General features: G+C 38.1%; 1 protein-coding gene and 1 long non-coding RNA gene across 2 annotated transcripts in view; one reads left to right on the top strand and one right to left on the bottom strand.

The window, feature by feature from the left end:
- The window catches only part of LOC127526581 (uncharacterized), a 182,561-nt gene extending 170,680 nt beyond the window's left edge, over positions 1–11,881 (bottom strand). The window contains exon 1 of the long non-coding RNA XR_007934077.1: positions 11,459–11,881. This is a non-coding gene — a long non-coding RNA (uncharacterized LOC127526581). The remainder of the gene's footprint in view (positions 1–11,458) is intronic.
- Positions 11,882–11,975: 94 nt separating this feature from the next.
- The window catches only part of LOC114653002 (uncharacterized), a 44,152-nt gene continuing 31,621 nt past the window's right edge, over positions 11,976–24,506 (top strand). Inside the window, exons 1-3 of the mRNA XM_028803222.2 lie at positions 11,976–12,255; positions 15,450–15,627; positions 19,851–20,006. Coding sequence (XP_028659055.2) covers positions 12,246–12,255; positions 15,450–15,627; positions 19,851–20,006 — 344 coding nt within the window. The 5' untranslated portion in view covers positions 11,976–12,245. The remainder of the gene's footprint in view (positions 12,256–15,449; positions 15,628–19,850; positions 20,007–24,506) is intronic.

Below are 24,506 nucleotides of genomic sequence, written 5' to 3'. Positions count from 1 at the left end.
GACATTACTACAGAAAAATGGGCTATTTGCTTTTCGTCAATTAGCTTCTCATATTCTCCACACGATTAGAGTTCACTGCTTCAATAAATTAGCCATTTAGATTTAAGAAACATGTTTACAGATCATGTCAAGCTGCATTGTTCTGTCAACAACATGAGCAATCCCCAAAAGAAACTGTTGGTGTTGTGTGTGATGGTCTTAAGAGGAATCTAGATTCTAAGCAAGGCCTCCAGGCTTATGTAAAGGAAGTAAACTCAGCCCCTAGTGTTTTCATTGTATTGCTTTAGGGATCAAAATTAATAATATCACAGCTGCGTTCAAAAACACCTGAAAGGTTAAAGATCTCTTAGCAGGGATGACAACGTGGCCATGCTAGTTAAACTTTAATTTTCACATACCACTGTTAAATATGCCTGCCTTTCTCCACCAATCAAAGGTCAAGTGCTAGGGATGATTTGATACGGAAACATTTTAAACTGCTGTATTATTTTTTTGGCAGTTTCTTCACATTTAAAATCAATGATACTTCAAGTACTTGGCAGAACTTTTATCTGGCATTACAAGATTGGGCTACACAAACAAAATCAATGTTTATCAAGCTAGTGCTTGGAGATATTTTTGCCAACTAGGGCAAAGTCCTGCTGACACTAAGTACATTAACATTATTTTTTTACCCCAAGTGTAATTTTCAGAAAAATTATTAACACACACATATCTATTTTGGACGGCAGGGTGACGCCTCGCAGTTAGGAGATCTGGGTTCACTTCCCAGGTCTCCCTGCCTGGAGTTTGCTGTTCTCCCTGTGTCTACGTGGGTTTTCTCCGGGGACTCCGGTTTCCTCCCACAGTCCAAAGACATGCAGGTTAGCTGCACTGGTGATTCTAAATTGTCCCTAGTGTGTGCTTGGTGTGTGGGGATGTGTGTGTGTGTGTGCGCCCTGTGGTGGGCTGGCGCCCTGCCCGGGGTTTGTTTCCTGCCTTGCACCCTGTGTTGGCTGGGATTGGCTCCAGCAGACCCCTGTGACCCTGTAGTTAGGATATAGCGGGTTGGGTAATGGATGGATATCTATCTATCTATCTATCTATCTATCTATCTATCTATCTATCTATCTATCTATCTATCTAGATAGCACTTTGAGCTACTTTTTGTATGAAAATGTGCTATATAAATAAATGTTGTTGTTGTTGTTGTACTGTATATTGTATATGTTCACAAATACTATTTGTCTCATTTTAGGACCCAGGGTGCAAGGCACTCTCATAAAGACAGTTAGGAGACATTAACTAAAAAAAAAGTACTTTGAAGTGAGTGAAATAAATTCACTTAGTGTAAGTTACAGGGAACTACAGCTTACTCTAGCTGCATCAGGCACATAAAGGGCAGCCCTACACAACTCCTATTGGTTAAAGTAGATTGAGAAAACAAATGAAAGAAATAAATTAACAAGTTTCCACTGTGGACTCAGGTTTGTTTCCTGACTCCAGTGACATACAGTTGAGTTCATCAGTGGGCCAAAATTATCTCTGCAAGTATGTGTGAATGAGCAAAGCGTGCACCACTTATGATGAACTGTCATCATACAAGGTGAATTTATGAAATACACTAAGAAGAATGCATACACCACAATCAGACTCATTCAGTTTTATCTTTTTTGCCATCATTTTCTAGTAATGGTGTGCACAAAGGGGACATGGGAAAAATCTTTCTCAAGCTGTTATAAAGCAAATTCTGAGTGACTATGACATTCAGACAATCTGACAATCTCCCCTCCTGTAAAATGAATGTAAAAGTCAAGTCAAGTTGGGGAGCATGCACTAGTACAGTGCGTTGCCGCACCCGCCACGCGACAAAACAACTCAGGATCCCGGTAGGCAACCCCCCAGGCAGATACGCGGTCCAGTCCCACCCTCCAGAAATGACCCTCCATCTGCCGCAGCTAGGTGTTACGTGGGCGACCCCTTGGCCTGGTCCAGCCACTCAGGTCCCCAACAATGAGGATCCTACGAGCTGGATCACCCTCGGGGAAACGCGCCACATGGCCGTAGAGCGGTAACTGATGCTCCCTCACAATGCAGGTAATGTGCCTCATTCGGGACTCCATGAGCAACCGCTCATTCAACACAAAGTCAAACCAATTGTACCCAAAGATTTTTCGGAGAGACACAGTACCAAAGCATAAGAAAAACATACTGATCTGCAGTTGGCACAGAAGACCAAAAGAGAGGGTTTAGCATCCCTGTTTAGTTACCATCTGTGCAGAGTTTACATTTTCTTTCCATATCTATGGTGTTTTTTTTCCTCCAAGCACTGTACTTTGTGCCTGATTGTACTAGGTTATGCTGTGGCTCACCATGATCCTGAATTGGACTAAGTGGGATGAAAAGTGGACAGGTGACAAAAGCGACCCATCTACTTCATTTCAGTTTTATGGTTAGCTAAAAACGGATTGCCCAAATCTGTCTTTTACATGTTTATACTTTTGTAGGGTCAATATTGTCACATAGACAGAAATAGTGAAATTCATACTCGCATGTGGTAGTAAACATGCAAAATGTTGCCACTTTCTTGAGCCATGAAGAGTGAGTTTTACAACCTTACCTTGAAACCAATATCTTCCTTATCTCAAAACTTCTTTCTTCCTTACCTGAAAGATCTCAGGACGTGTTGCTGCCCACATGTGAGACACTTGTTGAAATATTGCAGGTGTCTGTTTCAAAATTATGACTGGAATGGTTTCCCCACAACACCAGTGTATAATGAATTCATGCTTTAGGTTCTCTTAACCATCAGTTGACTGCTTATCAGAAACTCCATAGTGCTCTTCCTTGTTGTTTCTTTCCATGCTGGGAATAGTTCCTGGGGAGAACATACAGAGACTGGGGTATTTCTGTGATGCTATTTCACACCAAGAATACAGAATTTAAAAAGTCAGCATTGGAAAGTGTGCAGAATATTACATACTACATTTTATGTTCTCTGCTGGCTCTAGGTGTTCCTAATGCTGTTATACACAAGAATGTATTTGCTTATCTCCAGTTGTATTGCAGTAAAAAGGCAACCTACAGTTGAACAAAACCACCATTCATGTTGTTACAACACTTAACCAAAGACTGGGTAGCTAATCACAATCAACAGTAACACTGAATATACAACAGTCAGAATCATTGAATGACTCCAACATACATGTGTGAGAGATTATGCCTCTCATGATGAACTGATCTATATAATTCAGTAGAGGTCCCTGTGGGTGCTAGTGGTTCAATTTAAATGATGCAAGCTTGAAAATGGATGATTTACAATGAACACTGATCATGTGAAGGTACTCTTGGAGTTGCATTTTAAAACCAACAAGAACAATTCTGAAATATTAGTAAGAGAATATCATAAACTGTATGCAGTAAGCCATTAATTATAACCTTCTTGAGCATACTTGTTTTCTTTTAAATGTTGGTTTATTATACAGTTTAGTACAGTTTAGTACAAGATGACAAGTTTTGCATAATTGTTTTGTGTAATTGTTCATTTGATGTATGTAGATAAGACTAACATGACAACTTTTTCATGGAGATCATGGAAACAGAACTTCAACAGTTAAACTTTATTTGAAAGAAAGTCCAAACATATGCAGGTTAGGTGCATTGGCAATCCTAAATTGTCCCTAGTGTGTGCTTGGTATGGGGGTGTTTGTGTGTGTGTGCCCTGCGGTGGGCTGGCGCCCTGCCCGGGGTTTGTTTCCTGCCTTGCATCCTGTGTTGGCTGTGATTGGCTCCAGCAGACCCCCATGACCCAGAGCTAGGTACTGTATGTCGTTTGAAGTATTGAGAGATAGAAAAACAAATCCTACATCAGAACATCCTCTTGAGTAATGGAGATTTTATTTAACTTTGTACTTTATGTTTACTCTATGTTGTGTGTATGATGGTTTCACCAAAAACTATTCTTGGAAATTCCTGAGCTATTTTGACATCTTATTCCAGGCTAAAGTGAGCCCAAATGGGTCATTCTTCTTTACACTATATATGAAAAACCATTAATACTAACTACTGTTAATATTTAACACTGAATAATACTTATTGTCACACCAATATAATGTAAAATATGTATTCATGGACTCATCTCTGGTATATATACAGCACCAAATTATGTCATTAGCTTAAACTTAATTAAACCCTTTTATAAAAGTATTTGTCCACATATTCATTACAACACAATGATGCTTTTTAAAGCAGAAGGCACAACAATTATTGTAAAAGACTTCTGTATTATGATGTAGCAGCAATATTATTTATCCTACTTGTTTGTTCAATTTCCCTTCATATTATTCTAGCTTTTCTGACATTCATTCACTTGCTCTTCTAACCTATTTAAGAATCTTTCTAACTTACTTCTTTTAATTATGGTCATTAAGACCATAATTGAAGGGATATAGTTTTAAATCTTGTACACTTCTCTCCTCTGAGAGTCATTTTACCATCTCAGACACAGTAAGATGTCTTAACGTTCATATGCTCACAGATCCTTATTTTTCACCAAAGCAAAATGTCTATCATACATATAGAATTAAACAAGGGTAAAATAAAATCTGATTGAAATCCCCTGTGTAACAGATGTGAAGCAGAAATATTGACATCCCTAAACTTTATACTATCACCTTCTACTGACAATCACAGAAAAATGGAGTAAACAGGTAAAGTGACATCAGGACCTGCATTTTCTACAGAGGCTTCTTCATATTACACTTATTTTTAAAACTTTTAAATTTTATACTATTCCTGTATAAACCCTAACGACCTACATATTCAATTTAAATTTGTGGATCACCTGTATGTTAAACAACCAAAAGCAAGATGCAATGGGTCAGGCACTACCAGTTTATGTTTTCCAAATACTCCTAGTATCTTCCTTCAAATATTTTGCAACCACTCCCCCATCTCTTACTTCTCATCTTACTTCATGCATTTGACTCTCTTACCTCAGACCTCTCTATTGATATTTTTCTCATTTACTCTCTTTCTGCTCACTTATATAGTGGAGTTGTTTTTCTCCTTGGGAACCATTACAGCCAGGTTGGTACTGGCTTCTTCATAGGAATCCCCAATCATCCTTTAAAAACTTCTGGATGTACTGTTGCAACAGCCTGGTTCTTCTTGAACTTTCTTATTTGCTGATAAAGGAGCTATCCAGTTCTAATATGAGGATGAAGGGTTGATTGTTGGAGTGAGGGTCAAATTGGTAAATTTCTGTTCTAATAATTTCTTTTAAAAAATTAAATGTAATTTGCTTACTTCTGTTTATCTGTTGGATTCAACAAAAAATTTGATGACAAAAATAAATACCTTTAAATTAAATTCCATATTCCTTAACACTCAAGGGGTCAGTAATCTAGAACAAGAAGATATAATATTCATAAGGAAATCAAAGCATTAAGAGAGCAACCTGAAGTGTAGATTTCTATAGTTAGTGAACACTATTCTGAAAGGACTTTAGCATAACAATATGTGGATCAGGAACATGAAACAAAATAAAGGAACATCAAAAAAAAAAATCTGGAGAGAGCTTTCTACATTTTGAGTAGTACCAGGTTGCACTGGTTAACCAAAGACCAGGACTGAATCCTGTGCCCATGTGTTGTATGTTTGTATTTGTATCCAGGTACTCTGGTTTTGTTCTCACGTCTCAAAGATGAGCATGTTAAGTTACTTGTTACTGTCATGTTACAGCAACAGTGTATTTCAGTAGGCCCAGTAATGAATGGACTGACGCACTCTACAGGGGTGATTCCTCTCTTGAGCTTGATGCTGCCAGAATAGGCCTGGAGTTGGATTATATGGATTTGAGAAATGTTTTGTTCTTCTATTTGTAATGGTAGCTTATATAATTAATGCGGTATTACATTTTTTTATCTTCGTTTGTTGCCATTTGTGGGAGATTGTGCTTCTAGCCAATCTTCTCTCTAATATATACTGTAGGTCTACATAAATGATTCAGTGAAGAATTATTCAGAGGAGTTGAAAGGGAGCAGTTGTACAATAAATAAATAAATAATCCAACATCAGGAAAAACCTTCCTTCTAGCATGAAGAATCTGATATCCTAAAAGGCAGTAGGTGGACAAATATTTAGAAGGGGTGACGGCGTAGTTAGAAAATACTGCAAAGAATATAGGAAGTTAACATAACACAATATTCTCAAGTATACATCTGCAACAGATCACCAGTGGGTTACAACAAAGTAGGTAATTCATGTCATAAAAAGTCAGATATGCAAGTCTGAGATGAGTGTTCTCTTTAGATTTTCTGCCAGTAACTCTAGAACAGCTGGTGTGCCTAGAGAGGAGTCACATGGATTGTGTCTACTACTATTACAATAGAGAAAGTATAGGCACACCTGCTATCAGCATGCTAACATTGTTTCCAGTGTGCTATTCAATTTGTACCTCATCTCCACACCTTTGATTCCCAATCCATATGAGTTAAAAGATCCCCATGTGTAACATGCTGCCCATTAGTCTGCTTCTTTGGTTGCTTGTGTAAAGAGGTTTCTAAAGTTTGTTTGGCAGGATGTTACCCATCTAATCTTGTGCTATTATTTAGAACATTAATTTTATGTAAATAGTCTTCTAGTCTGCTTTTGGAGATAGTTTCTAAACTTTTACATAAGATAATGTAAGGCTTACTTAATCTAATGCATATATATAAGCCATGGGAGTACACAAACTCAAGAAGGCGCAAACTGTAGATAGTCAATGGTATAGGGCATGGGATTTGATCATAGGATGCTGAATCTAACCAAGGCACTCACCACTGCGCTATCCTTAAAATGTTAACAATTATCAAAAGCTTTGAGCATGTGCTTCATAATACATTATTAAAAGCGTATTTTTCATTGCTTCTTATGTGCCCTGAAGCTACAGTGTTGAAAAGTGTATCTTCTATCTGCAGATTTCAAATAGAACTTGGATGGAATCTAAATGCACAACACCACACTTTCAAGCACAAGAGTTCCAAAGTACATTAATGCATTTCACTTTATTTCTGCATCTATTTTGCAAATCAAATATAAAAAGAGCTTTATCAGCATGATTAACAAGGTTTGAGTTGCCAAATCATAAATAACACACTAACCAATTCACATTACAGATAAGGACAGCACTCTGGCAGTCATTTATATTCTTGCTTACATGGACTGGTTATGTTGGGCAAGGTTGTGGGATCCAGCAGCTGTGAGGCATCTGTTGGTGAATAAAAATTCAAAGATCTTGACTTGGGCGGCACAGTGGCACGGTGGGTAGCACTGCTGCCTCGCAGTTAGGAGACCTGGGTTTGCTTCCCAGGTCCTCCCTGCATGGAGTTTGCATGTTCTCCCCATGTCTGTGTGGGTTTCCTCCGGGTACTCTGGTTTCCTCGCACAGTCCAAAGACATGCAGGTTAGGCGCAATGGTGATTCTAAATTGTCCCTAGTGTGTGCTTGGTGTGTGGGTGTGTGTGTGCATGCCCTGCGGTGGGCTGGCGCCCTGCCCTGGGTTTGTTTCCTGCCTTGCGCCCTGTTTTGGCTGGGATTGGCTCCAGCAGACCCCCGTGACCCTGTAGTTAGGATAAAGTGGGTTGGATAATGGATGATCTTGACTTTGCTGACGATGCTGTGATCATTGCAGAGTCAATGGAGGCTCACATCAGGGTTCTCGAGAGACTGAGCGAGGAGTCCAAGTGTCTGGGTTTGCGAGTGTCCTGGATAAAAACCAAAGTCCAGGCCTTTAATGACCTCTTAGGCACAGCCATCAGCAGTGTGTCTGTCTGCGGAGAGAATGTCGACCTTGTTGATAGGTTTACTTACCTTGGCAGCAACATTCATGTCTCTGGTGACTCTTCCTATGAAGTCAGTAGATGGATTGGGAGAGCATTGGGGTTCATGAGGTCACTGGAAAGGGGTGTGTGGCACTCCTGATATCTTTGCAAAAATACAAAGGGCAAAGACTTTAGAGTCCTAGTGCTTCCTGTCTTGCTATATGGTTGTGAGACATGGACGGCATCCAGTGACCTGAGACGAATACTCCTTCAGTTCTGTGTCTCTTCGGAAAATCCTTGGGTACCACTCGTTTGACTTTGTGTCCAATGAGTGGTTGCTCAAGGAGTCCCGAATGAGACAAGTTACCTACATTGTGAGGGAGCATCAGTTATGGCACTATAGCCATGTGGCATGATTCCCTGAGGGTGATCTGGCTCAAAGGATCCTCATTGTTGAGGATCCAAGTGGCTGGACCAGGCCATGGTGAAGCCCACATAACACCTGGCTATGGCAGACAGATGGTCATTTCCGGGGGGATGGGACTGTACCTCATGTCTGCCTGGGGGGGGATGCCATCCAGGATCCCAAGCTGTTTCATCATGTGGTGGGTGTGACAATGCACTGTACCAGTGCATGCTCCCCAACCTGACCTGACCTCACAGCTCAGTTTCTGAGAATGTACACTTTATAATTCTTTCTGAGTTTACGTGGATTTCAATAGGTATTTGAAGTTGCATTCAAATTCAAAAGACATGGCTGCTAAGATAACCAGTGACCGTAAATGAGAAGAGAGAGACAGTGTGTGTGTACGTGTATGTGTTTGTGTGTGTGTTTGTGAGAGTGTGCCCTGCAATAGACTGCCAGCCCATCCATGTATGATTTCTTTCTTATACCTGATGTTGCTAGGATAGACTGCCATTCTAAATAAAAATCATACAGGTAAAAAGTGAATTTAAAAAATAGCTAGATGAACTTGTAGACTGGATAATAGAAAAAGAGATATGGATAACAAAAAATAGATGTAATCAATAAAATCAAGCAGCCAGGGACTATAAGGACATTATTCCTCTTTGCGGAAGTGTATTTCTTTCTTGTATCTGTTGGCACCTGTATTTTTGTGGGCAGGCCTTGTGATTGATTTGCACTCTGTGCAGGACTGCTCCCTGCTTTGTGCCCAGTGCTGCCAGGATAGGCTCTTGCACCATGCCCCCTGACACACAAGAAAAACATTAGGTTAATTTGAGAATGCTATGTCATTCTATCTTACCTAGGTTTCTTAGATGTGGAATCATTTCAGGAATTCTCAAATATAAAATTGGGAGATATTTGTCCTATGATTTGTTCAATAATGTATCTCTGAAGTTTGCTGAATATCCAGTGAGAGAATACTTTCTAGTCAGTAAGATCAAACTGAACGAATAAGTAACAGGTGTTTAAACTGTGCATTGTATTTGGTGAAGAAAAGAAACAACTAGATTTCTGTCTTCATGACTGCCTGCTCATAGTGACCATTAAGTGTCCAGATATTTACGTGTCTCTCTGTCTGATGATCATTACAACATAGTACACCGAACTGGCAGATAACATTTTAGTGATAAGAATCACAGCAACACACAAAGTACATATTCACAAACCTAATCCACTGCACAGAGATTAAATAATTAGAGCCTGTCCATAAGGCACAAATAATGATGCAACACTGACCAACTGTTGCAGGCTGCTCTGTGATTCATTCACCACACACTGAAGTAATATCAAGCTCCACATGCTGAACTACTTTGAATGGCTGAATAGGGGTTTTGTTTGAATAGGGCTTTGTTTGTATGAAAATATTGTATAGAATAATATTACAAACAAGGTGCCAATTAGCACTTACTCATGAAACCTGCTTATTCTAATATAGAATTACTGGGAATCATCTTATATGAGCACCACTGACCACCAAGAAGAAAACAGCCCTAACAAAGCACTGGTCCATAACAGGACACAGCCAACACAAACAACAATTATAGTTGGATTTGAATTCAGGTCTATAAAACTGTGAGACAGTACTGCAGGGTTAACTACTTTGCCAACATGACACTTCTATCAGTGCCTAAGCATCTTTCAAATTACCACTTTATTTACTAAACATTTATTTTTACAAGTCTGTATCTGGGCAGATATAATTTATTTCCCCTCATGAATATTTGTGCTTTGACATGAATGATCACAAATGAGAGACTTCATTGCTACCATTTCCTTTCATCTCATTGCATAGTTTCTTCAGATTTGAATTATTCATGCCAGAGTTGATGCTGGTTTAACATCTAAAGTTTAGCTATAGGAAATATATGTGGTATTTTACAATTTATGTACAATGAAGTGCTAAAGTGATAAAAAGTAATAAAGCTATTACTGCAAACTGACCAATATTAAGAGGGCTCCAACTTGTTCTCTTGCTATAGCCCTTAATACTGTATATCAATTTCTTTTACTAATAAAGCACAGATTGCACTGAATATCTAAAAAATAAATGCCTAACTATTAGTAGTGCAGAGATATTTAAGTCATACCTGATGACAAAGACCAGAGCCTTTCAAGACTACAATTATCAAGAAGGCTCAAGCTACACTATTCCTTTCAAATCCTTCTTCCTCATAAGAATGGAGCATCTTACTTGAATAACCAGCACTCTTCACACAACATCTGACTCATTGTCTTCACCTACTGGGAGTATGGTGTCTGCATCACCGTTTTCCCGTAATCAACTGCTTTCTACCTTGGTACAATAAAAGATTCCAGTTCCTCCCCGTACTGAATTAAAATTGATTCACAATACAGATGAATATATTGACCACTAAAACTGAAGGTACTAAATTTCACAATGCTAACCATTGTACTATCAGACAGTATAGATATCCAGATCTGAGTAGTTTGTTATTCATTTTGACTACAATCCATATAACGTCAATGTACCATGCACTTGGTCCAGATTTTTTAAGACGGCTTAAGAGAAAGGAAATGATTTTTCAGCCTTGAAGAAAGAAGCAAAAGAATGTACCGTGACGAATTTGTAAGAAATTCATGTACAAACGCTGCTGCCGCTACATTGTAAAAGTACAAAATAAAATAACTTTAAATTTTTAAACTGAACTCACCAGTTCAATTTCTATACAGGTAGTTAGCTAGCTAGCTAGCTAGCTAGTTAGCTAGCTAGCTAGCTAGCTAGCTAGATAGATAGATAGATAGATAGATAGATAGATAGATAGATAGATAGATAGATAGATAGATAGATAGATAGATAGATAGATAGATAGATAGATAGATAGATAGATACTTTATTAATCCCAAGGGGAAATAATTTCCTGTGTTATGTAACTAAACTACTTACTTCCCACATCAAATAATACTCTAAGCACAATCTTTTTTTTAGTTTTGTGCACCTTGTCTGCCCTCGGGCAGTACGTTTGTACTGCCGCTTTCTTTTGTCTGCACAAATTCCTTTCGAGGTGCCTTCTAAGCAAGAGTTTGCGTTTTTTATGCTGATTTTGAGTATGCATTTTCATTTAACTCGTATTTCCTACTACATTCTAAAAATACTTTTAAATGTATGCCTGTGGCGATGTTTAGCTGTCCCCATGACAGATCGATCAGTCCAGGATATGTTCGTGGCTCTGCCACAGCACCTCACAAGTGGAAATTGTGTGCTGTACTGACAATTGACGGACGAACATTAAACCTGATTAGTTGTTGTCTATTCATTAGTTAATACATTTATGAAGTAGCAGTAAATTATAATAACTCGAAATATGGCAGTTATTAAAATTAAGTGACTGGTAAATTCCTCTGTAAAATAAAAATGTCTATGCCAAAGACTTAACTTGATATAAGTATGAAATCTATGTCAGCATGACTTTGTAAAAGAAAGGCAAGTCAGCACAGGACGGTCACCGTAGCGTAGGGTGTCACGCTTCTCAGTGCAAAGGGCGCGGTACAGATTTGAGTAGCCGCTGGCACAGCCAATTGAGGTTATGATCAAGATACGCGTGCTGTAATATGCTAATAGTAGAGACACACGTTTATTCTCTACCAATCCGTTGCCACATTTGCGCAACATACCTCCGCCTTTCCGCCAATCGTCAGCGAGGCACTCCGCCTACCTGTCAAGCAATTCAGCGGTTTCAGGCAATATAAACGAGGTAAGCCAACACACTGTAGCAAAAAACAAAACAAAACTATTTTTGGCTAGTAGCTTTTATTTTTTCGTTTTAGCCGTATAGATGCAGTCTACAGGCCGGCTAAATGAAAGAAAGAGCCGCAGTTACAGCAGAGCAAGAGTTGCTATTCATAGCGTCGTTTCCCTGGATTTCTGCATGATTGAATATTGATTTTCAGGAAAGTGGTTGATCTGAAGTTATTTTTTACAGAAGCATATTTAGTCACAGATTTTTAAGCATTCTACGTGAACTTCAACGATCATGGATGAGGGTAAGAAGCAATTTTTAAAACAGCGGATCCGGATTGGATATTTGAATCAAAGATTACATCATAAAAATACGTAAAACGAAAGATTCAACAAGAGCGAAGTGGCATTGGTAAACACGTGAAGTTCTTGCGATTTCGCTGAAGTGTAGAGTAAACAAAAGCAAAGTGAATACTAAAGGCTGATCCGTTGTTGAATAAATGTCCGTGTAAATTTAAAATTGCCATATTATTGTAAGACAGATAGCTACATGAATTTTAATATGGCTTTTTGTTTTTGCTAGCATATAGCTTTATTTTTTTCTTCAGCCTGGAAAAATGAAGTCAGTATTCGAGTGCCGATAAAAAAAATGATTTTATATAATCAAAAAATACTTTTAATTAGAAAATATAATTGTGGCCTTTATTCTGAAAAATATAAATTATATGAGCATAAACATAAATTTATAATATTTTTAAAAATGAAAGTGAGCCAGTCTGATTTTCATTACCGTCTTGTGCAAACCTGTTGGTTGGCAATATTAGGCGCAAGGTCATCCTCAGTCGGGCATACAACCAAACTCAGATGCACAGTGTCTTTTAAAAGTTTCTACACAATCAAATCATGTTGACGTAAAGTACTGTACGTGCTGGGAAACAAACCCGTATCCTTAGAGCTGCTGCGTGACAATTATTAATATTACTAGATGTACTGAAGTCACCAAAAAGAGCGCAATTATGTTAATTGATAAAGCATCAGCAAGCCAGAATTCGCGGATCTATTTAATTAAGTTGTACTTTTTCATCTGAGTTTTCATCTATTTACAGTATTTATATTTCCGTAGAGAGCATTGTTCTGTGGCACCCACGTCCCATGTGGGGAAAAATAGATCAAATGCATGGACCTCGCTTTTTAATTTTTCCGGTTATGATTTATGAGACAAATATACAGTTTGCTCATCTTGCTTTATTTTATATTTTTGCGAAGAGGATGCAATCTCTTGACTATACTGAGTGAAGGTAATCAGCGTAGTTATAGTACAACTCAAACGTGCCCTCGCGTGACCTGCCCTTTACGGACGCCATCCCTGGAATTAGATGGAGTGGTAGTGCGCAGTCATCCCTTGAACCGTTGTGCCACGTGTTTGCCAGTCAGTAAACTGCGCCTGTAAGTTATAGATCGTGATGATTACATACGTTTCTGCATTTTTAGTGATTTTTTAAAATATTGTAGCGACCTCGCGGCTAGGTTCGAAGAGGAAGACACAGCATAACAAAAAAGTGAATGCAACTCAGTTTACTCAGAACCTTCTAAGATGAATATACAATTGTAAACCAAAATGAACTAGAACTATTTAAAATGATCTATAAACCTCTCACTGTTATGGCCACGAGAGACTCCATAAACGAACTCCGATTCTCTACTCAGAATCCACCGCACTACCCAGTTCGTCATTCCCCTCCTCATCTGCCCTATTCCGTTGTCACCCGAACCAATCAGAAATCTTCGAATCCGTTTTCAACTCTTCCATCATGGTGTACCAACCCTTTTCTTCCTCCCAATGTCAATCATTTCCCTGACGGCAGTCCTCAGCGCCATTCTTCGACCTCCGCCCTCTCCGCTACGCGCAATAGTCCCTCAGGTGTCAGGCTTTACACCGGCCGGAATGCTACAGTATCTTTATATGGCAATGACAATGACAAAATTCATCATCAACTAAATTTTTTGGTGAACTAAACTATCAGCAAAAACAATGCATTTCTATGGGTTTTTCCATCCATATGCTTAACCACCATGGTTACAGGAGCTGCAGCATACCCTGGACCAAGACCACATGTCCACAGCAGTAACAAATATTGCAGGGTCAGCATCCACCATAATACATATATTTTCACTGTGTTGGAGGACAAGTATCTGGAGTGAAACCAATACACTGCAAGAATGTGCAGACGCCCACAGAGCCAGTGATTGTGAGCCAGCAACCTAGAGCTAAGAGGCAGTAGCACTAAACCTCTACACACCACATTGTCCTATAAGTCTTTAGTTATATTCGCCAACGGGTTTACATTTATTATGAAGTGATATACCTATTGTTTTATTCTGATATTTTTTACTTACAAACAAAACTAAAACTTTATCCAGAGTTTCTTTTGTGATCAGTTTACATTGAAGCTTTTAAAATTTGGATGGAAATGCTATTCTGGATATTTAGTTTACAAGTTAAGTTTAAACTAATTTATTCATTAGGCATGGCCTTTTTTATATCATAAATTCGTTAAGAAATGTTAGATTTTTTTTTCATCTACTTTAGTAAAAGAACGTGTTTGCTTGTCTGTCTGTGTGTATGTCCAGTGTGTCTCTGTAATTCCAAGTTTTTTAGCAATAAAATGCATTGCATTTGTCATCCAATAGATGGCGCATCAGAAACATTTTTAGTACATTAATATGATGCATTGCATTTGTCATTCTAATAGATGGCTCATCACAAACATTTACACTGCTTTTACGAATCCAGTGCCAAATGGCATATAACAGAGACATATGCATTGCATAGTGCACTGCAAACCTTAATGCTGAGGTCTATGTTGGTGAGGCTAGGGATCTGCACCGACAATCAGAAGGTTGCCGGTTCAAATCCCGTAAACGCCAGTAGTGACTCTACTTCACTGGGCCCTTGAGCAAGGCCCTTAACCTGCAATTGGTTTGTCCTGGGTATGACGTTAATCTGCATCCAGCTCTGCAAGCAGGTCCTCCAACTTACAGGGAAAATTTGGGAACTGGTGGCAAGATTGGCACTTCAGTCACTGTAAAAAAAAACCTCACACTGTTCCAGTGTGGTGCTGAGGTGTCACTTGCTGCACTCATGTCCCAATCTATGTGATTCGTTGTGTGGTGGGTTTGGCAACACATTATCAGCGCATGCTCCCAACCTCTCAGACGGTTGGCACAGGTAGTTTCTTAATAATATCGCTCTTCATCAGGTATTTAGCTTTTTCTTAAATGCAAGGCAAAAGAGTAGGTATTCCAAGTATTTCTATGACAGTTAAACATTTAAATATTGCTTATTTGGTATGACAATGAATTTCTGTGCTATTCTAAAAAAGAAATATTTTATTTTGAGTACTTATACTATGGGTAACTAGCCAACAAAATGTAAAAGCACAAAGTTACCATTCTGTATGACAAATAATTAAAATGTGGTTCTCTGTTTTGCTCACAGCCTGTGCACGTAAGAATATGACTGAGTTCTGGAAAGAGCATTCAGTGGAGGCTACAGTAGAAGAGATGATGCTGGATTCTAGTGCCCAGCAAATCTCACACCATGAAGTTCCAGAGATCTTGAGTATTCTGCCAAAGCTGGGTGGCATGAAGGTGCTTGAGCTTGGAGCTGGTATTGGGTATTGTCCCCTGCATATTATATTTTACTAATGAGTACCTATTACTGATTTTGGATAAAATTCATTTATGTTCTATCATAGAGTGTATTAGAAATCAATTTGAAATGATTGAATTGAACACATTATGTTTTAGGAAGAGGTAAAAGTAAATACATAAATTGGTTTCATTTGCAATAATGTAGGATTTTTAGTTAAAAAAGAAGAAAAAATCAGTAAGCTGCTTGTAGATAGATAGATAGATAGATAGATAGATAGATAGATAGATAGATAGATAGATAGATAGATAGATAATACTGTATTTGTCCTCCAGTCATCCAATTTATGACCTTCCAGTTCCAGTGCAGGATCTTGGAATAGTGGAGCCTCTGTCAGCAGCATTCGGTGCAAAGGAAGAACCACACCCTGAATGATACACCAGTTAATCATGAGACACATTTACTCACACACATTTTGGATTGACTTATACAGTAGTTGCCAGTCATTATACCAAGTGTGTCTTTGAGATGTGGGAGGAAACCAGGGTGCCCAGAAACTCATACTGGCACAAGGAGAATATGAAAACACTACAAAAACAAAACTCAAACTGACTCTTCTGGACCTATAAAGGAGCAGGATTAACCACTGTGCCACCATGTCAAACCCATGGAATACCATAACGAGTATTTACTATACAATAGACTCTTGAAAATATATCAGAATCCTTACTCTTCTAGCACTGTCAGAAATGTATCAAATGTCAAACTAATGCTACTTAATGCAAATACAAATGATAGCAATGGACAAAGGAATTTGAAACCATTTGAGCCCCTTAGAACCCCTAGGTAGTTCTGCATACTGTATGGATAACAGTAACTAATACATGCTTTGCATAGATAAAAATGCCATCTAGAATACTGCTAGAAAACATATGTCTGTATTATTTGGTATTTTATTTAAATCACTGGGTCATCTTTCTTTCCCAGATGTAATGTGTCTCTCAGGGCTTCACTATTGGTTTCCGTGCATTTCTGCTTAAAATATATTCTTGCAATTCATACTTTGCTAATGCATATATAGAGATTTGTCTACATTATCATTCTATATTCTATACATTCTACAGACATTTTTAATTAAAATAAGAGTCAATGTTCAATAATGATTTCAATATCTGGGCATCTATAAAGAGAAATATGATTTATATTGATAAAATGTAGGTCACTTGAAGTTAACAGCATAACACATTGTATTTTTCATATATTAAAGTATATTTGCTCAAGAGCAGAGCTACGCACACTAAATTAATTTTCTATGCATAGAATTAAAAAGTCATGTCATTTTCTAACCCACTTGATCCACATCAGGATTACGAGGGTGCTGGAGCCTAGCCCAGCTAATATAGGGGATAAGGCAGGAGGAAACCTGGACAGGGTGCTAGTCCATCGCAGGGTAACCACACACACACACACCACAGCCAGTTTAGCATCTCCAATTCACCTAATCTTGATGACATTGGGCAGTGGGAGGAAACCAGAGCACCCAGAGGATACCCACACAGACACAGGAAGAACATACAAACTCCATGTAGGGACGACCTGGGACATAAACCCTGGTCTCCTTACTGCAAGGCAGCAGCGCTGCCACTTTGCTGCCCAAATTTATGAGTAATTAATTAAAATACCACCATTGACATTGTGTGACCCTGACCAAGCCACTTCATCCGCCAGTGCTCCAATTGGAAAAAGAAAAGAAATGTAACTAATTTTATCTCAAATGCTGTAAACAGCTTTTGATAAAAGCATTGGCCAAATAAAGGAATGTAAGTGTAAAATTAATAAACACAAAAGTGTAGGCCACAATTATTTTAGCTATAACACTTTCAAAAAGCCTGAAAAACATTAAAATGATTAATGTTAATAAGTATAGTAATTTACAGTCCATGTATCATCTCTTGCCTAATGAAAAATTATGTCACCTGTTTTAGATATATGTTCATAGTTGTACTGCAAGAATTTAGCTGGGAGAAAGTGTTTTAAATATAGCCCCAATGCAGAGAATCTTTATATTCAAATAATAATAATAATAATAATACATTTTATTTACATAGCACCTTTCTCATGCTCAAAGCACTTCACAGAAATTCAGAAAGAACAACAGGGCATATGCAACACTGGATACAAATGATATCCTCATGAAACACTATATAAAGATAAATACAGGATATACAAAACTTTGAAACAGAATAAGAAACAAGAAATAAATTAAAAATATAAAAATACAAATACTACAAGAAAACCATGAACAAATAACATAAGTTGTGATACAAATGCAAATTATCTTGAGCATCTGGACAGAGATGATAAATTGAGCATAGGATCAGAATGTCAGGGTAAGTTAAATGCCTTCCTGAGCAAATGAATTTGTTTTTTAAAAGGAATGAATTAAGTCAGCTGATCTGATTGATTTAGGCAGGTCATTCCAAAGACTGGGTGCAATAGAGCTGAAGGCTCCTTCAACCATAGAGTTTAGGTTATTTTGGGGCACAATGAGATTGCCAGAATCAGTGGACCTTAGTGGGCAGACACGAGCATAGTGATGCAGGAGTTTACTGATGTAGTCCAGTGCAAGGCCCTTTTTAAGTTTTATAGAATAGTAATAGAATTTTGTATTCAGTCTAGGACATAAAGAGTCAGTGAAGGTGGACCAGGATGGATGTAAGGTATTGCTGTTGCTAAATGGTGGAAATAAAAGGATTATTATAAAACGATGACAGTAATACTAATGTAAAAAGGACACCTTATTGTACCCTAAGATAAGTTATAGCAGAAAGTAAGACATTTTATTTCTTTCTGCTTCTCACAGAACTAATGTTGTAGCAGGAACTAAGGGTAGATGTTAACTGGTAGGGTCTAAAAGTCTTATTATTAAAGGGACAAAGGGAGACTAACAAAGGTTCCCATTAACAATATGTTACAGACTGTATCTGTCATTCTCTGCATTACCTTGCTTTATAAGAGTATATGTAAATGTTTTTAGTTTTTATGTACATGGATGTATGGTCAATGAAAGTGAGTTCAGACAGGGTCCTGGCCTACTAACTCAGAAACTCCAAAGCTTGGATAATGAGAACAACCTACCATCTAAGACAAAGAAATTCAACAACAAAAAATGCAAAAGACTGTAATTTTCCAAAATGCTGAAAGAATGAAAGAAAAAGGCAGTTTCACCAGCAACAGCAGGTTAGTCAGATACCCAACACTACTCACCAAAGTCAGGTTCAGCCAATCATGATGAGTTATGACTGGTAGAACTGACGTTGAATGACAACGTAGACAGAAACTGCTGCAGCACGGACATAGACAGCAACTTACTGAAAACACCATAAAGATCAACAAATAGTCTTTAAATTTTATTTTTGCCCATTGTTTTTATGTTGTATTTGATGTAAAATTTATATTTAATCAGGGACTCTGTTATTGGCTAAGGTATTGGCTAAGCGGCTAACTCTCTTTGTAAAATCACACTCTCTACATGACACCTTAGTCAACTTGCTGAGCACCTTTAGCAAATGGCTGATTCACTTCAGAGATTTTTTTTTAACAGCAGCTACTGTATCAGACGTTATAGCATATTATTTGTCTAGACAATGTTTTTCTGCCTTTGCAATGTGTAATTTTGATATATTATGAAAAAATGGATTTTGGTTTTATTTTATTAATTTTGTTTTACTCTGTTGGGGCAGAATGGTAGCACAGTGATATGCTGCTGCCTTATGGATCCAGTCTCCTTGGTTTGAACCTTGTGCCTGATTCCACATTGTCTGGTTTTCCTCTGGTTACTTCTGTTTTTCTCCCACATTCTCAAAGACATGAAAATTAATTAATTAGAGATTCAAAATTAGCCCCTGTGAGAATGCATGTGTGGGTGTGAGTGTGTGTGTGTGTGTCCAGGGCTGATTTCTGCTTTACACCCACTACTCGCTAGTATAGGCTGCAACATTTGTCAACCTGAACTGGATTAGGCAAACCTCTAAATGTTGTGTGTTACTTTTATTGTTTAAACTTGAGTGTATTCTGTTTAGTTTTTTACACATTTCTGGCTGCTATTACAGTACAGGATTTAGGTTTATATAATACTGCAGTTCTCCTTGTGGTTAATAAAGTATACAGTATTTCCATCTTTTAATCACCAACATCAGATTCTCCAGCATTAAATACTTCCAAGGTAAACTTTTGTCATTTCTATAGGCGATACACAAAACATCTTGTGAAAGTTGCTCGTCATGTTACTGCTGTGGACTTCATGCAGAAGTTCTTGGATAAGAACAAGGAAGATAATGGTCACTACAGCAATGTAGACTTTCTTCAGGCAGATGTCACTTGTCTACAATTTCCTGACAATAGGTATGCCTGCTTACAAACATCTAACAGTAAAGTGAACTTATTTGAATGCATGAATATAATTCAGCTATGTTCTGTAAGAAAAGATGAATTGAAGATGCTGCATGTCTCACTGAGGAACTCATGCAATAACTCTTTGGAAGCACATAGTGTGATTGTACAATATGACCCAGCATTCTACTCATCTATACCATATCATTCTGAGATTCATGAAAGATAGTTTTAATCTATAAATTGTCAGATTCAAATAAAGGTAAAGCTTTCTTCAGCAATACACAATGAGTTGTTTTTGCCCATAAGTATTAATTTGATTTTTTTATCTTATCTCCCACATGTACTGTATTAATTAAAAAATTGTAAATCAAAGCTCAAGCAGATGGTTAATTAGATGAAAAGGACAACTAAACACCTACAGTCTGAAATAGTATATTTACATGAAGACCCTACATAAATTAATGGGTTAAAGGTTCATCCAGGAAATATAATTTTAATGTGTAGAGCTTACAAATAGTTGAAGATTAATTTTGTAGTAAAAAATAAAATTTGAAACACAATGTCACATCTATACTGCGGCAATTGAAACATAATTCTTTAATCTCTCTAATTATTTTTCGAGCATGCAATTAACTTTTGCCCATTTTTCCATCTTGCTGGCACACACTGGTGCAACACTATATTGATTACATTCAGTATGAGGATGAAAACACAGGTCATGTTACAAATGCATGCTATGAAAATTTAATGAACCTACTAGAGAGTAAATGCAGTCATGTCACGTGTGAATAACATGTCTTAACTTTAATACATAGCTTGGCTCAATTTCCTGCCTTTAGTTAATTCAAAATGTACACATCAAATACATAAATTAGAGATCAGGAATCCAAAATAACATTGGAATCCAATTATACTCAAGAATTAGCCTTACTTAAGAGATTATTCACAGTAAAACTTTGCAAGCACTGCTATAATCTATACAATTAGCTACATTGCTACAGAGGGTACTGAAGTTTCATGTTAACTCAAACCTGCTGTGGTGTTTTTTTAGTTATTGTAAAGTTATGTACTCAGACCTACTTCATCCAAGCCAGAGTTGCGGTGAGCCAGAGTTTGTCAGGACAGATGTCAGGAACCAATTCTGATTGGAGCACCAATCTTTTCTTGGGGCTCACTCATGCACATATCTTCAATGATATTCACACAGAAACAATTTAGAAAACCTCACACGCACACAGGGAGAATGTGCCTACTCCACATAGACGGCAAGCAGGTGCAGAATTTCAATTGTAATTGTGCAAGGCAAAATATTTATTTTTTTAGTTGTAAAATATGATTTATAATATGAATTACAACATAGACTTCAGATTACATACAATAAATCAATTATCTGGCCATCTGAAGATTAAGTACAATATGAATGAACTATTTGGTGTGTAAAAATTCCAGTAGTGTTAAAGGTACACAGTATCATTAAGTATTCTGAAAGCGGTCACCATACACTTAATTTGAACAGCATATATTTAGACCTGTGCCATCAGACAGTTAACTGATTCACTTTGGTATCATGGTCCTTTTGTATAAAATATGTGTAGCCCTCCCACCAAAAAAAAGACTGGCAAGTTACCTATGACATAGGATGAAATTTCACTGGTGGGATCCACATTAAACAACTCCCAATAAATTTTAAAAACCAATGGGTCCAATGAAACAATTATTATTTATAATTGTTACACTATTTCAAAGTAATGATTTGTAAGCACTTCACACAATCATGGGAACAAAAAAACAACAAACAAACAAACAAAAAAAAACCATATAACACATTTATTTAAACACACCGCTTATGGGATATTATCACAGTTCAACTTAACTGAATTTGTCTGAGTTACAGCACAACAAAAGTTTACACCTAGAAATCAACAATAAATATATATATATATATATATATATATATATATATATATATATATATAAATCGTTGGCGCGCTTAGTTGGAGCTCATACGCAGTACATAACTTCACGTGTCCTTCCAGAACTTTTCCCCGCACTTCTCATTTTCCTCCGTGGTTAAACACAGGAATATCACAGCTCCGTCGGGGATGACACCAGCAGCTTCGTCTTAATGCGGGATTTATTTGCGTTCCCTGATTAGTTGTTTCCTCCTGTGATATTTCTGATACTGCTTATTTTCATTTTCTCCTTCTGGGATAAATCATGTCAGACGTATTTCGTGCCAGCTGTGCCTCTGTGGCGATCCTCCAAAAAGTCCTTATCACCGAGCTCTGTATCGCTAAAAAAAAAAAACCCCGACTGCGCGGCTGCGTTTTTCTCTTCGACAGGTGAGGCGTCCACCTGCTTGGCGCGCGAGTGCCCTTCCCGCTCTCTTGTGGCGGCGAAAGCCACGCGTTCACTTAGCGTCAAGTAAACTCTTCTGAGTTCACTACTATACCCAACTAGGAGGGTGCTACACTCTCCCCCCACCAAAAAAATCGTTGTGTCCTCATAACGAAGGGGAAATACATTAGTCACATTGGATAACACTGGAAACCAAATACTGTATACTATAAGCAACATTTTGGAAAAATTCACAAGTTAAACAAACTGAAAACTATTTTGCAGTTAGCCCTACTGGATGATGAAACTGTCATCTGTATTTAGGTGCACCTATCCAAATATACTGTGTAGAACAATATCGCACTGGACACTTAGTACCTATTTTTGGCTCTCCAAGGAAATCATATTCTAAACGGTTTGGGACTTTCCTGATTCTCTGAGATCTTCTGTATGTTCCAACCTCTTCATTAGCAATTTGTACTGCCCCTTCATTTTCCACAGAAGAATCAAAGATCTCTGGGGCACTATTTTGAGCTCCTTGGGAAAATTCCATAGACCTTACTGTATCTCCACAGTCATCACAAAATTCCATAGCAGGACTTCTTATGTTGAAGCTCCCAGACTCCTCATCTGTGACTTGCTCTCTAGCATTCCCTACATGCTCTGATCCAACAGGGTCTAAACCCGTACAGGAAGGTTCCGGGAGATCATGATCATTAGCACCTCTGGAAGGTGCATAAATCCATTCTCCATCCTCATCATCTTCACTGTCCGAATCTTTTCCAGAACCTGGCAAATCGACAACTTCTTTATCTTGGACTTTTTGCACATCACTCATCTCCTGGTTCAAACATTGGGTTCTCTCTCTGCCCTTGTTCTCTCTCAAAGTTCTTTTCTGGGAGTTAGCATTACTGTCAACCTCAGGCAGTAATCTCAGATTATGTTCCACTGGAAGCAGATGATTTCGGTGAAAAATTCTTACAGGTCCCTCACCATCTTCTGGCTTCACTCGGAAAACAGGTAAATTGGGCATTTGGCTTTCAACAATATATGGCTTGGAACTCCATCGATCAGCCAATTTGTGCTTCCCTTGCAATCCAAGATTTCGAATCAGTACTCTATCACCAGGAGCAAGATGAGAGTAGTGGATTCTTTGGTCATGTCTCTTTTTATTTCCATCATTCTTTTTCCCAGCAGCAGCTTCGGCCAACTCATATGCTACCCTCAGTTCATTTTTCATATTCCTGACATACTTCTGATATGATTTTACTGACGAACTGTCACTTGAAACACTAAAACTCAAATCAACAGGCAGTCGGGCTTCCCTCCCAAACATCAAAAAATAAGGGGAGTATCCAGTTGCTTCATTTCGGCTGCAGTTATAGACATGTACAAGATGCCCAATATGATGACTCCATCTACATTTTTGTTTTGGGTCCAGAGTGCCCAACATGTCAAGCACAGTCCGGTTAAACCTCTCTGGTTGAGGGTCACCCTGAGGATGATATGGAGTAGTTCTCGTTTTTTTCAACAACTCGTGAATTAGCTGACTCTCAAAATCTCTTCCTTGATCGGAGTGTACACGCTTGGGTAGACCATAGTGAATAAAGTACTTTTCCCACAGTACTTTAGCCACAGTGGATGCCTTCTGATCCTTGGTGGGGAAAGCTTGTGCATATCTTGTGTAATGGTCTGTAATGACTAGAACATTGCAAGTGTTACTGGACTCTGGTTCAATGGAGAGGAAATCCATGCACACTAAGTCCATTGGTGCACTGCTGCTCAAATGACCCAAAGGTGCAACTCTCTTTGGCAAAGTTTTTCTCTGTATACACCGAGCACAGGTCTGACAGTACTGCTCCACATCGGTCTTCATATGGGGCCAATAGAACCGATTCCTAACAAATCCATAGGTCTTCTCAAAACCCAAATGTCCAGAATCATCATGCAATGATCGTAGAACAACCTGGTGAAATTTCTGTGGCAAAAGCAATTGTTTACACTTTGGTTTGTTGGGTGGCTGAGTGTAGCGGTACATCACTCCATCTTCCATCTTCAACCTTCCCCATTCCTTCAAAAGTAAAGAGATATATTTGTGTTTTCTCTTGTTCACCATGTGAATATCTCCCTTTCTAAATGCGTTCCACAGCTCACCCAACCAAGGGTCTTCCT

The sequence above is a fragment of the Erpetoichthys calabaricus genome, chromosome 1 (genome assembly GCF_900747795.2).
Source record: "Erpetoichthys calabaricus chromosome 1, fErpCal1.3, whole genome shotgun sequence".
Classification (NCBI taxonomy): Eukaryota; Metazoa; Chordata; class Cladistia; order Polypteriformes; family Polypteridae; genus Erpetoichthys; species Erpetoichthys calabaricus.
The sequence above is the reverse complement of the archived record's forward strand: the minus strand, read 5'-3'. Positions and strand labels throughout refer to the sequence as shown.